Source organism: Thunnus maccoyii, chromosome 3 (genome assembly GCF_910596095.1).
Source record: "Thunnus maccoyii chromosome 3, fThuMac1.1, whole genome shotgun sequence".
Classification (NCBI taxonomy): Eukaryota; Metazoa; Chordata; class Actinopteri; order Scombriformes; family Scombridae; genus Thunnus; species Thunnus maccoyii.
Window position 1 is genome coordinate 29,958,165 of NC_056535.1, and position 12,483 is coordinate 29,970,647.

The following is a 12,483-nucleotide window of genomic DNA, read 5'->3' on the forward strand; positions in this document are numbered from 1 at the left end:
CTCACTGACTTATTCTGACACAAACACACACACACACACACACACACACACACACACACACACACACACAGAGTACAAAATCAGCAAGGAAATGAAACTTATGTTCTCACAGAAAGATGGATCGACATAAAAGTTGCTGCTGTAGGACTTAATCAGGGTTGATGGGGTTGAGATTTAAAGGTTCATAGCTGTGATTTAGCTTTTTTTTTTTTTAACACACAACAATTTTCCTATAGTCTCCTCAACATTATTGATAACCATTTAACAAATCAAACCTCACCTTCCAGGCAGTCAGAGAAAGCAACAATAAAACTGTTAGAATATGTGGCCTTTTTGAAGCAAACACAGACACACAGAGCGCTGGAACATCTGTCTGTGATGTATTAAAATCCTTTACTTCAATAAAAGTAGTAACACCACAGTGAAAATATAATGCAGAAAGCATTCAAAATTTACAAGTAAAAGAGAACAAGTATAACCGATAAAATTCTCTCAAATATCAAAAAGAAAAGAAAGTTTAGTTTCACTGTTGATCAAAAACCTTGATTCTCAAATGTGGGATATATATATATATTTCCCAAAGTATCATATACCAACTGATATGCATGAAAAACTACAAACAAATAATGAATAAAATAAAATAACTTTCAGCAATAATGACTTGAGTGCAAACCACAAATTCAACAATTTAGACAGATTGGGGCGCCCTCATGTGGTCACATGATGCAATGGCAGCAGACAGATACTGTCCATAAATTATATCTGCAAGGAGCAATTCTGAGATGCAATCACAAGTGACTCGAGCTAAGTACACTGCACATTATGAGGATTGTACTTATATCACACTCACATTTACTTAAGTTACTGTCCCTGATGATGTCAAAGACAGTAATTCTGTAATGCAATGAACTAGCATTGATTAATCAGTTAGCTGTGCTTTTTGGAGGCAGGAGCATTGCTTACCTAATGTACTGTAGCCCACTGCTCAGTTTGTAATTATTTTTTTTTACTTTTGGGTATGGGGTAGCCAGGCAGGGATGGAAATGATTCATTTTAAATGTGATGGTTGCTACACCCACCAAAAATGGCGTGTTCAATACAAGGGAAGAAAGAGGTGCTCGAAATTTTTTGACTTGGAAAATTACAATTTGATTCAAACTTTGCACAAAAAAAAAAATACTAACATGTTCCACAGATTCAAGGAAGTTGTATAAAATTGTTGAAAAGATACATCGGCCTAATATGTCTTTAAATTAAATATATACCAATACATAGTATGCCCTTTAAAATAAGAAATAAAATACTGTTCATGTAATTCTTATTAGCAATGAAATAAAAGGAAGAGGTATTTCTCTTTATTGATCAATGAATTATAGTGATAAATAAGGTATCATTGAAACATTTTGGTAATAATCACTGTACACACAATTGTCTATCTGTGCCTCATTTCCTGTCTGCAGATTCTGATACATGAAGGAGCAGCATTATTTTGGACATAGGCTATATGCCCTGATGCAATAACAGACAGCATGACAGCAGCAACACAGTCTAATTGTTTATCCAAAGCTGCTGCCGTGCAGACAGTAATTCTCTGTAACTTTATTATAATTTATTAGCCTGTTTCCCACCAATATTTGTGCTACTTAAAATATCAGAGCGGAAACTCCTAATTGATTCCGTGTGCATAAGTTTGGACACATCACGTTTTGAAAGATTAATAGTTTGTGAGCTCAGATCTTGAACACAGTTGCAGCTTCTGTTCCTGTAGTGTAACTTGTAGTTACTTGTTTTGTGCGTGTAGATCAAGTGGAATACAGTCTATAGAAGGCTATAGCCAGGCTTATCGTTCATGACATTGACCAATCTTGCCTAAAGATGTAGGCTATATAACCGGATCGCCCCACCTTATTATTGCCATTCTATATTGTTCTTAAGAGGATTTGTATTATCCATGGTCAGTCATGCATGGTTTGAAAGAGCAAACTGTATTTAAACACAGTGTTGACTAATCTTGTAAGTGTTGTATGTGTGTGTAGGTTACAGCCTTCTCATCCACGGAGTGAATAGAATGACGAGACCGTACTCTACGTAGAGCTATTCAACTCTGCTGGCGAGATGATGTCAACCTTTGTTCACAACACACCATACAACTAAGCAGTTTTAGCGATTTGTCACTTTACTTTAACATTTTAAGAAATATATATATTGAAAAAGGCCCAGAAAAAATACCTAGGACATGACCTCGGTTTCCACAATGGTAGCCTCGGGCCTGCTAGTGTTCCTTCCTGTAACTGATCACCCTTTAGGGGAAGTTATGATCTGATGTGAAAGAAACAACTAAAATGAATGACAAATATGTAATTAAAAATGTCTCTGTTTTTCAGGATGCAAAGAAAAGGAAATGTATTGTCTCAAAGTCAAACAGCTCAGTGTTTTATATCTCATATCGTGCTACAATTCTCTGGATCCCTTTATTGACTTTGATTGAAGTTCAGTTTAGTCATATTCAGTGGTGGGAAGTAACTGCGTACATTTCCTCAAGTACTATGTTTACGTACAGTTTTAAAGTACTACTGTAGAATTTTAATTTAGTTTTTACTCTGCTACATTTATTTGACAGCTTTAGTTTGCCATTACTTTTCAGATTTTGTTTATTTATGAAGTATTTCCTTGAATCAAGACAGTTTTCATGTGATGAGCTTCTATAATACGATGCACTGTTATATAAATGAGTTAAGATGACCTTTTGTGATTTATTCTTGGTTATTGCAGTTTTTTGGAAAAATAACCACTGTAATCTTATGATATTCAAATTTAAGAGTAGATTTTATTGATTTTTTTTTTTTGTAAATTTATGAATTTGTTACTGACTTTTTTCAAAAGATTACAACTTTATTCTTGTAATATTATTTTTTTCTCGACATTACAACTTTATATTCATAATAAACTCCCCTGGGAAGTGTCCCTAATTCTCTGTTGTAACATAGTTTAAATTAAAAAGACTGAACTGATCGTATGTACAATGTATTTCCATTAACTGTTTTGAGTTTTGCACAATCTTCACTGAGATTAGGAGCTCCATTTCTACTTTATGAAATCAACACACACATTAAATGTCTGTCTTGGTTTACAACATCAGCAAAAAGGCAGCAGCACATGTTCATATACAGCTTTATGCAATAATAGCTGACTGTGCAGCATCTTCAGGACATGTTGCTACAGTTTAATATTTCATTGTAAATTTTGCTGTTGAGCAAGACGGTTCCCACCTCTTCTCAAGAAGATGAATCGCACACTTGCCTGGCATCAACCAGTAAACATGTACCTGCCTGGTTTCAGGGGTATCTGATTCATTTCAGAGGTGCGGGGAACAAAAAGTTTGCATGTTTGTTGTGTGTGTATGTGTGTGGCTTCCTGGTGGAGGAACAACGGTCTTGTTTCCTGGTTTGTCTCAGGTGAGTAGGAGGTGGTGCTTTGTCAGGCACTCTGTGTCAAACAATAAGCCATTCAGTGCAATAAACAAAGCATGTATTTCCTTTCACAGCACTATGAATGTCGGTTTTTATTCATCAAGGACAGCAGTAAAAGACAAGCTCTTACTTCTTACTCTGTACACTATGTTGTACTATAGAAATGTAATATATAAACATTATATTATGTATATATAAACATATATACAACAATACTACATATATATATGAAAATAACATTTTTCTTTGTGGTCATATGTCCCCATATCTGCACATCATTGCAAGTATGAGGATGCATACATAACTGATTTTCATTTAATTGTGCAACAGAGAGCCAAAACTGAGTTATACTGATCTTCTGGGCTCTGTTTCAAAAGTAAGATCACCTAATTTAAAATCTCACTGACATTTGTAACCACCAATGACCAAAAAATCCTGCCTGGGAACATAAGCCTCCTCACAGTATCGTGTGCAGACCATTCAATTTGTACTAGACAGGAATAGTATATAAGAAAGTTACTTGGAGTTACCTCGCAAAGTCTAGTCTCTAAAATACAAATAAGGAAAAAAGGGTCAAAGAAAATCAGGGATAAGTATGTTATTTATCTTATACTGGCTCCATATGTTGCCTTTCAGTTCAGTGAACTGAAGTGACAAATCGCTAAAACTGCTTAGTTGTATGGTGTGTTGTGAACAAAGGTTGACATTATCTCGCCAGCAGAGTTGAACAGCTCTACGTAGAGTACGGTCCCTTCAGTTCAGCCTCTGTCTGAAACAGGTTGTTTTGGCTCCTGTCTCTTTAAAGCCCCCCTCCCAATGAGCCCACACTGTTCTGATTGGCCAACTTCCAGAAGCTGACACTCGGCAGAATTCTGGCAGCTAAGGAGCCTACAACCAATTCTTAACCTAAACCCCCAAGAAGTGGCCCTGATTCTCTGTTGTAACATAGGTTAAAGATTGCCGAGGGTCACCTTCTGGAAGCTGGCCAATAAGAACAGAGTGGGTTCATTGGGAAGGGGGCTTTAAAGAGACAGGAGCCAAAACAACCTGTTTCAGACAGAGGCTGAACTGAAGGGACCGTACTCTACGTAGAGCTGATCAACTCTGCTGGCGAGATGATGTCAACCTTTGTTCACAACACACCATACAACTAAGCAGTTTTAGCGATTTGTCACTTTACTTTAACATTTTAAGAAATATATATATTGAAAAAGGCCCAGAAAAAATACCTAGGACATGACCTCGGTTTCCACAATGGTAGCCTCGGGCCTGCTAGTGTTCCTTCCTGTAACTGATCACCCTTTAGGGGAAGTTATGATCTGATGTGAAAGAAACAACTAAAATGAATGACAAATATGTAATTAAAAATGTCTCTGTTTTTCAGGATGCAAAGAAAAGAAAATGTATTATCTCAAAGTCAAACAGCTCAGTGTTTTATATCTCATATCGTGCTACAATTCTCTGGATCCCTTTATTGACCATGATTTAAGTTCAGTTTAGTCATATTCAGTGGTGGGAAGTAACTGCGTACATTTCCTCATCTGGCAGCTAAGGAGGCAACGTCAAAAAACTGTAGTAGCAGGATTTCACTTCTTTTTCTCATTGTTTACTCGAAATGTCAACTTCTCAAATACATCTGTGCATGTTGGAGCTGAAATCCAATCAATGTCAACAACCCATGTAACAACCTTAGCAACAACCTTAGCAACCGAGGGCAGGTTGGCGATATTGTTTTTCCTTGGATGGCGAAGTCATGACCCGCCCTACTCTGCCTCTGATTGGCTTACCCTGATATTCTTACCCTAACCCTAACCAATCTCACTCCTCATGCCTAAACCCAACCAACCCAATCAACGAAGGTAATGAGTACTAGCCAATCAGAGGTAGAGTACGGCAGGTCATGACTTCTCCATCTTAAGAAAAACATTTGACAGGTTGTAGCCCTGGCTTTAGACTTGCAGGGAGCATTTCTGCAAATGTTAACCCCAAAACTCTCTGGTCAGGTCTCTGTTGTCTTAGATGAAAGTACTTTAATTTTGAGCCCAGGAAGCAATTGTACACACACAGAATGCAATTACAGAATAAAATAAACAATACAAATGTTTAAAGAATACTTGACTTATACCTCGGCACAAGAGACAACAAGGTCATAAACTGATGCAAACAGCTCCCCTCGTTATCTGTGGAAGGAGCCAGTCATTGCAACAAACTAATAAGAGTTGAACCCCTGCAAGGTCACATGGTCCATCAGGCCCCCACTGAGTGTGAGAGAGGTTACAAGCCTGTTAAAGTCATGCAAGACATCTTGACCTTACAATGATTCAGCATTTCAGTAGCTTTACACCACAGTGACTAAAATTAACAACTGACAAGTTCTCAGAAAATTACTGTGGGGTTAAGTTTGGGTTAGTAATAGGAGTAGAACTTTTTCAATAAATCTAATTAGAATTAATTCAAACAAACATATTTTGTCTGAATTAATATGAACCTATACTCCTAAACTAATTTTACTGTCATTGACAAACAGCCATGTTTTCTTCACTTTTCATTAGCAAGAGAACAACAATAGCCTATTTTATAGGCCAACAGGGCATGCCATGGCTCCCACAGTCATTCACAGTGCATTTAAGGAAAACCCCTCGCTGGAGCCTGTTGTGTTTCTACACACTGTTAAATTTGAAGCTGGTCTTTGATCAAACATTACAAATTTTTCCCATGTTGAAATTGTAGTTTAAATTTTGAATAAAAAGTGACAGACCTAGTAGATGAAGTTACTTTAGCAGATTAACCGTAGCTCACTAAAGCTAGCTAACAGACTAGTCAGCCAAAGTTATTTTGAGACTTGGTTAACTTTTGCTACTTCATATTCCAGGATAACTATTCCTGTCAAAACTAACAAAGACATGTATGAGCTGATGAAAAAATACCTCTGAAAAAGGTAAGTCTTGTACATTTGTAAACAGACTTTAAAAAACAGTAACATTTGTGAGCTCCTAGGTAAGTTACACTAGTAAGCAAATATAACTATCATGTTAGCAAAGAAGCTAAAGAGCACAGAGTGACATGTTTGATTAGTAGAGTCACGTTACTTTTTACGATATATTGAAGAAATGATTGTGGCACAAACTTATGTCCACTTTGTCTTCTAACTACATATATTAATACTGATAATAATTTCAACACTTGAACCAAAAAATGTTTACTCTTTTATATGATAGTCTGACTACACTGTTAGACTATCATATAAAAGCAAATACTATAACTGATGCCGATGCTAGTGTGTAGTATTGAAACAGCCAATCATAATATGCTAACATCAATTAAATATCAAGTCTAGTATTTTCACATACATATATGTCAGTCAACATTTCCAGAACCAACTCAAGCTCTCTAAAAAGACAAGACAAACTCAATAAAAAATCTTGGAGAATATCAGCAGTGCAGAAGCTGGTTATGCTGCAGGAGTCGTTTGAGAAGTTTACGTGGACATTTTGATGTTATTTTTCCATGATTCTGGGTCAACATTGGAATCAAGCTTTGAATACAAGCTGACAACCAAACTATAAACTTATCAGAGCCACCTTGCAAGCACAAAAGATAATAAACTCTCATTAATACACAGTAAAGAGCTCTAAGTGTGCAGCATTTCCTTTTAAAAAAATATTACTATTCATGCTTCATCATCATCTCTAACTGGGCTGTTCCACTGTTACAGAGTCTTCTCTGCAATATTTTTAGTTGGAGTTCATTCCTATTGTTGAAGTATGGAAACAGTCTTTCAGTGAAAGTGTGTGTGAAGGTGTGTATGTGTGTGTTAGTATCAAGATCAGAGAATGACAGTTTTCCTCTGTTCCAGTCCAGATGAACTCTGATCTTCTGCAGCTTTTCCTTCACTGAGAGAGTAGTGTGGGGAACTGATGGGGAGACTGCTGCGTATTTACAATTAGATAACCCTATTCTCCATAATCCAGACTTTATGTCTCCCTTCCTCTGGACAGACTCTGCTGCCACACCCAGGACCCAGCCTGTACTGTCTCCAACCTCAACATCCCAGCTGTGAGTCCCTGAGTTAAAGCCCTCAGAGCCCAGGACAATGCAATAATAGTCAAACCTCTCTGGGTTTTCAGGAAGCTTCTGTGTCTCTCCACGTCTCACACTGGTCAGATCTTCAGACAGGATGAGCCCTGGATGAGCAGTGTTTGGATCCAGAATCACAGGAGTGTAGGAGACCATCTCCTTCATCTTGTTCCAGATGTTGAAGGTCAGGTTGCCCAGGTGTTTGGCCACATCTATCAGAGCTCCTGAGTTCAGCTCTAGATCATCCAGCAGGGGGCGCTGCTGGACTCTTTCCACTGCAGCCTTGAAGTTCTGCAGGAATGAGACGTCTTCAGCTCTCAGCTCCTCCTCTGTGGTTCTGATTGTGTTTGAAAGAGCTGCTATCTCTTTACTCAGAGCCTCAGTCTTATTCCTCATAATTTTACTTTTCTGCTTTTCCTCCTCCCTCAGAGCAGCAATCCTGGCCTCCTCTTCCTCTTGTAGAAACTGGTGAAGCTTCTTAAACTGCTCCTTAATCTGCCTCTCTGTGTTTCGGGTCTGAAATTTAATGTGTTTTGCTGTTTGATCACAGTTTCCTTTAACTTCTTTGAAGAGCTTCAGTTTCTCCTGCAAGGGCTTCAGAGATTTCTGGAGCTCCTCTTTGTGATCTTGTGCAGCTTCATCAATGGGTCTGAATCTGTGGTTGTTGTGTGTTTTTGAATCTCTGCAGACGAGACACACTGGCTGCTGATGGTCCAGACAGAAAAGTTTCAGTTTCTCAAAGTGCAGACTGCAGAGAGCCTCAGACCCTGCTGAAGCTCTCTGATCTCTCTTCAGTGAGAAGGTCTCGCACAGATTCTTTAATACCAGGTTACGAGGTGGATCACTCAGTAAATGTCTTTCCTTACAAACCGGACACTCATGTGGTAGTTTTTCTCTCCACCAGCTCTGCACGCAGGCTTTGCAGAAGCTGTGGCTACATGACAGGACAACAGGATCTTGAAAGATGTCATGGCAGACAGGACAGGAGAGATCCTTCGCTAAACAGGAAGCCATTTCCTCTTCGAGTGAAGCCAAAAACACACCCAGCCGAAGGCTAAAACAGGAAGACAGTCAGTTGTGTTTTCCCTCGCTGCTGTAACAAGTTTCCTCAGTTACTTTCACTTTGATTCATCCTCTTTTTAGTTGGCAGCAGATTTGAAGAGAAGTATTCAGTATCGTGGTGACAATCCTTCCTCAGTTATGGCGATTAATTTTAATATCTGTCTCTCAGTTTGTGAATCTCTTGTCAGAGCAACAAAGAATAACTCTCTTTCCTGTTTGCGTCACATGGTAGGAGGTGGAGCTTCATCAGGCCATCAGGAGCATTTTGAAGATAGCTGATGATATATATGATGATAACAAACTGTCACACTGCTTGGAGTTCACATTTCAACATACCTTTCATGAGAAGAATGCTAAGAAACCATGACAAGTCCTGTCTTGTAGGCTGTTTCTGTAAGAATGGAAAATACACGTGAAACACACTGTTAATCCCATATTTCTGGTTTAGTTTCCATCACGTCATCCAGAAATGATGGAAAAACATTATGGTCCATAAACATTATCATTATAACATCGCTTTATACATTTCTTTCCAAAACAAAAGTTACACAGAAATAAAAACACAATTAATGAAATCGGGCAAATCTCAGGAAATAAAAATAAAGGAGAGAGTCAAACACATGAATAAGGGTGATAAAAGTCAACAGAAAGTCCAGTCAAAGTCAAAGCAGCTACAATAAAGATGACTAAAAGCAAAAAAAAAAAAAGAAAAAAAAATTGGAGTAAAACCAAATCAACAGTGTTTTGTTAAGTTCAGCAGAGATTGTAAAGATGATACAGTTTTAAAACACATAAAAACACAAAGATGACATACGGTGCACACAATCATGAGCAGTTATGAAGGAATGAGGGAGGAATGAATGATAATTGATAAATCATTAATAAGTTCCTCCATAACTCTGAAACAAGGACTATAATGATGAGTTAGTAGAGGACAGACAGGGAGATACTTTATTAATGAATCATTATGTAATAATAAGTTCATAAATGCTGTTCCTGATTAATTCTGAACCAAAGGCTACTGGACATCATGAATATTAATGTATATGTGCTCTGATTATGATGATTAAAAGATTTTATAATAATCCTGCTGTTTTTGGTTTGTTATTAATAAAATATTAACTAAAAACTCAGTAGCTATTTGTTAGTTTTGTTGGATGATTGTTTACTTGATGGGACATAAAAAGGGTAAATAATGGAAACATAATGATGAATGTCATGAGATATTACTTGGGAGTGCACAAAAATAGTAACTAATGTTTAAGTAATTAGTAATTAATGATCAGTTATTAGTTTAGTGCTGATCAAAGTTAATCAGGAACGAATCATAAAGAAAGTGGTGTCGATTCACAGATATTTAAATCTGTTCTAACACTAGGACTATATTGTCCTCAATTCAGAGTTATTAGCGACTCATCCATTGTCAGGTTGTTCCAGATGTGTTTCTCAGTAAGTACTCACAATTCAGTGTTACCATAATTATCATTTAAAATTCCACTGAAACACATTTTGGCAGCAGCTTGCTTCCTTACAGGGCCTCTGGCAAAGAGGCGCACATTACTGAGGTGCCACCGACAGAGATTACTTCACCTGTCCAAACACCATAAGAATAAATGAATCATCAAGTGAGGTAGGAGGAAATTTAAGAGAAGTTTATTTACTTTGGCTGTTCAGCATCCACCTACCTTTTGTCAAGAGTTATCTTTCCCATCGGTGTCTCTCACTGACGCAGCAAAGGTTTGTTTGTGTGAACAGCATATTAAATATGATGTGCTGAAACAGGATACCGTGATGGGACATAAAAAAAATAATATTGCAAAAGGACAGATAAAAAATGTAATTTAATGCGATACAGTTTCAGTTATGTGCACAGACAGGCTGCTTGTCAGGAAAATACCTGTAGGTTGTTTAAAGCAACTGAACAAATGATTCTGCTTCTGATATTTTCTTGGTGAGAACAGGGTTGATCGGGAGAAAATCAGAAAAATGTAAGCCAATGGGATAATTGACTTACATTACAATGTTAATGAATTAACTCAAATGTGAATGTTTCTAAATTGAATCTCTTTGGGTTTTCAGACTGTCTGTCAGACATAGCAAGAAATATCATAGCATCATGTTGTGCTTTGACAACTGTTGATGGGTATTTCCATCAGGAGAGACAATTGATTGAAGCAAAAAAGAATTGTTTATCATACAGATGATGTTGATGATTACGTCTTGTGAAAAGTATTTGGTGCTTAGACTCTACAGGGAGATTCTGTAATTGAGACACATCGGTCCTGTGCAGCAACAAGATAAATCCCTCCATGGAGTCCAGATACCGGTGGCTGATGACGTTTTGAGACTGATAAGGCTGATAAGGTTGCTGAAGTGATGCACTGATGAATTTGTAGAGACTGGGTGGTGATGGAGACATGGTTGGGTGCGCATGGCGGAAGCATAAAAGCACCAAGGCAGAGAGGAAGAAAACATCTAAAAAAAAATACAGCTGCAAGATGATAGGCTGACAGTGAAGGTGTGCCACTGTGCTATTGGTTACACGTGACTAGCTGAGGTGAACAGTTGACATCTCAATTGATGGCCCCGGGTAATGACAACAAGGAAATTATGAGCGAATAAATAAATGAAACTACAGACCTGAGCATGTAAAAGATACAGTAATCTTCCTGACTGAACTTTCTCTAAAGCTCTCTTCATTATCAACTAAAGTTATTAAAATAAATCCAAACATTATCAGTAGATTAAGTGTTAAACTTCATTTTTCGACCTTGGAAAAAATTACAACAGAATTTTAAATAAGGGTCCACTTATAAGCTTCTTCCGGAGCTTTCAGACATATCTTAAAGTCTTCATCGATATTTTTACAGGAACTTTTCCTTTTATTTGTCCTATTTTGTACTGTGAAAGTTTACTCAACAGAATAAATGTTCCTCGGTGGATGACAAATTTGATTACTACCAGTAAATTAAAATAAATATATCAAATATTTAATTATGGTGGGCACCCTGATGGCCTAATGGTTGAGGTGTGTACGGTAACTGCAACATCTACAGTTTGACTCTTGGCCAAGGGACCTTCGTTGCATATCATATCCCTCTCTCTCTCCCCGAGTTTCCCGTCTCTCTACATTTACTGTCAATAAAATATAATCGTTATTCTATAGTGACACAAAATTTTTGGTAACAAGCAGGATGTGAGGATTCTCAAAATAACATCTGTACAGCATACAAATGTTAAGACTGTCTAATTATGCCTGACACTTAAATGTGGTAGTTGTGTTTTATTAGTAACATTAACTTTTCCTCTCCCCGTTTATGTGTGTAATTGTTAGCATATTTTAATTTATAATTGAATGCCTTTTTTTATGGTGTGAACGAGTTCAAGATGGTTTTTACATCGGATATCTATGTAAAGTAATTGGATTGGATTAGATGATGAGGTACACAATTTGAGATCGTCATCAAATGGGCCTTGAAAATAGGCATACGATCCCTCGTTAATCCCTGCTCTGATCAAAGGCCAACTGGTTGAGTACGTTCTTACATCACTTTGGTTTCGTCAGTTGCTTTGTCATTATTAACTGTCTGTCACTCTAATCGTGAGAATATAAAACTGCCTGAGACTCACTCCGTAATATTACTGCTCAGTTTATATGTTATAGATCAAAGCCGCTGAATAAATTAGCTACACTGTCATGTGTAGTATTTAACTACTCAGACACACTCTCTGTGTCTGTAATCTCATCATATATACATGTTGATTAAATCCAGGTCAAATCATTTGTCGAAATCAGAGAGATATCAGAGGAATGAGTGTTTGCTTTGTTGTTTACAACTCTGTCTGATTCTGTCTCTCTTTAAGCGTGTTTTTC

The 12,483-nt window shown here is 37.3% G+C and overlaps 1 protein-coding gene across 1 annotated transcript; it reads right to left on the reverse strand.

The window, feature by feature from the left end:
* Positions 1-4,915: 4,915 nt before the first annotated feature.
* Positions 4,916-9,628, reverse strand: LOC121894319 (E3 ubiquitin-protein ligase TRIM39-like). Its single transcript, XM_042406843.1, has one exon. The coding sequence runs from the start codon at positions 8,559-8,561 to the stop codon at positions 7,137-7,139; it is 1,425 nt and encodes a 474-aa protein (XP_042262777.1). The 5' UTR covers positions 8,562-9,628; the 3' UTR covers positions 4,916-7,136.
* Positions 9,629-12,483: the final 2,855 nt, after the last annotated feature.

What these genes read in the sequence shown, in the direction of transcription:
- LOC121894319 (XM_042406843.1), bottom strand. Translation starts at nt 8,561, where the DNA reads ATGGCTTCCTGTTTAGCGAAGGATCTCTCCTGTCCTGTCTGCCATGAC.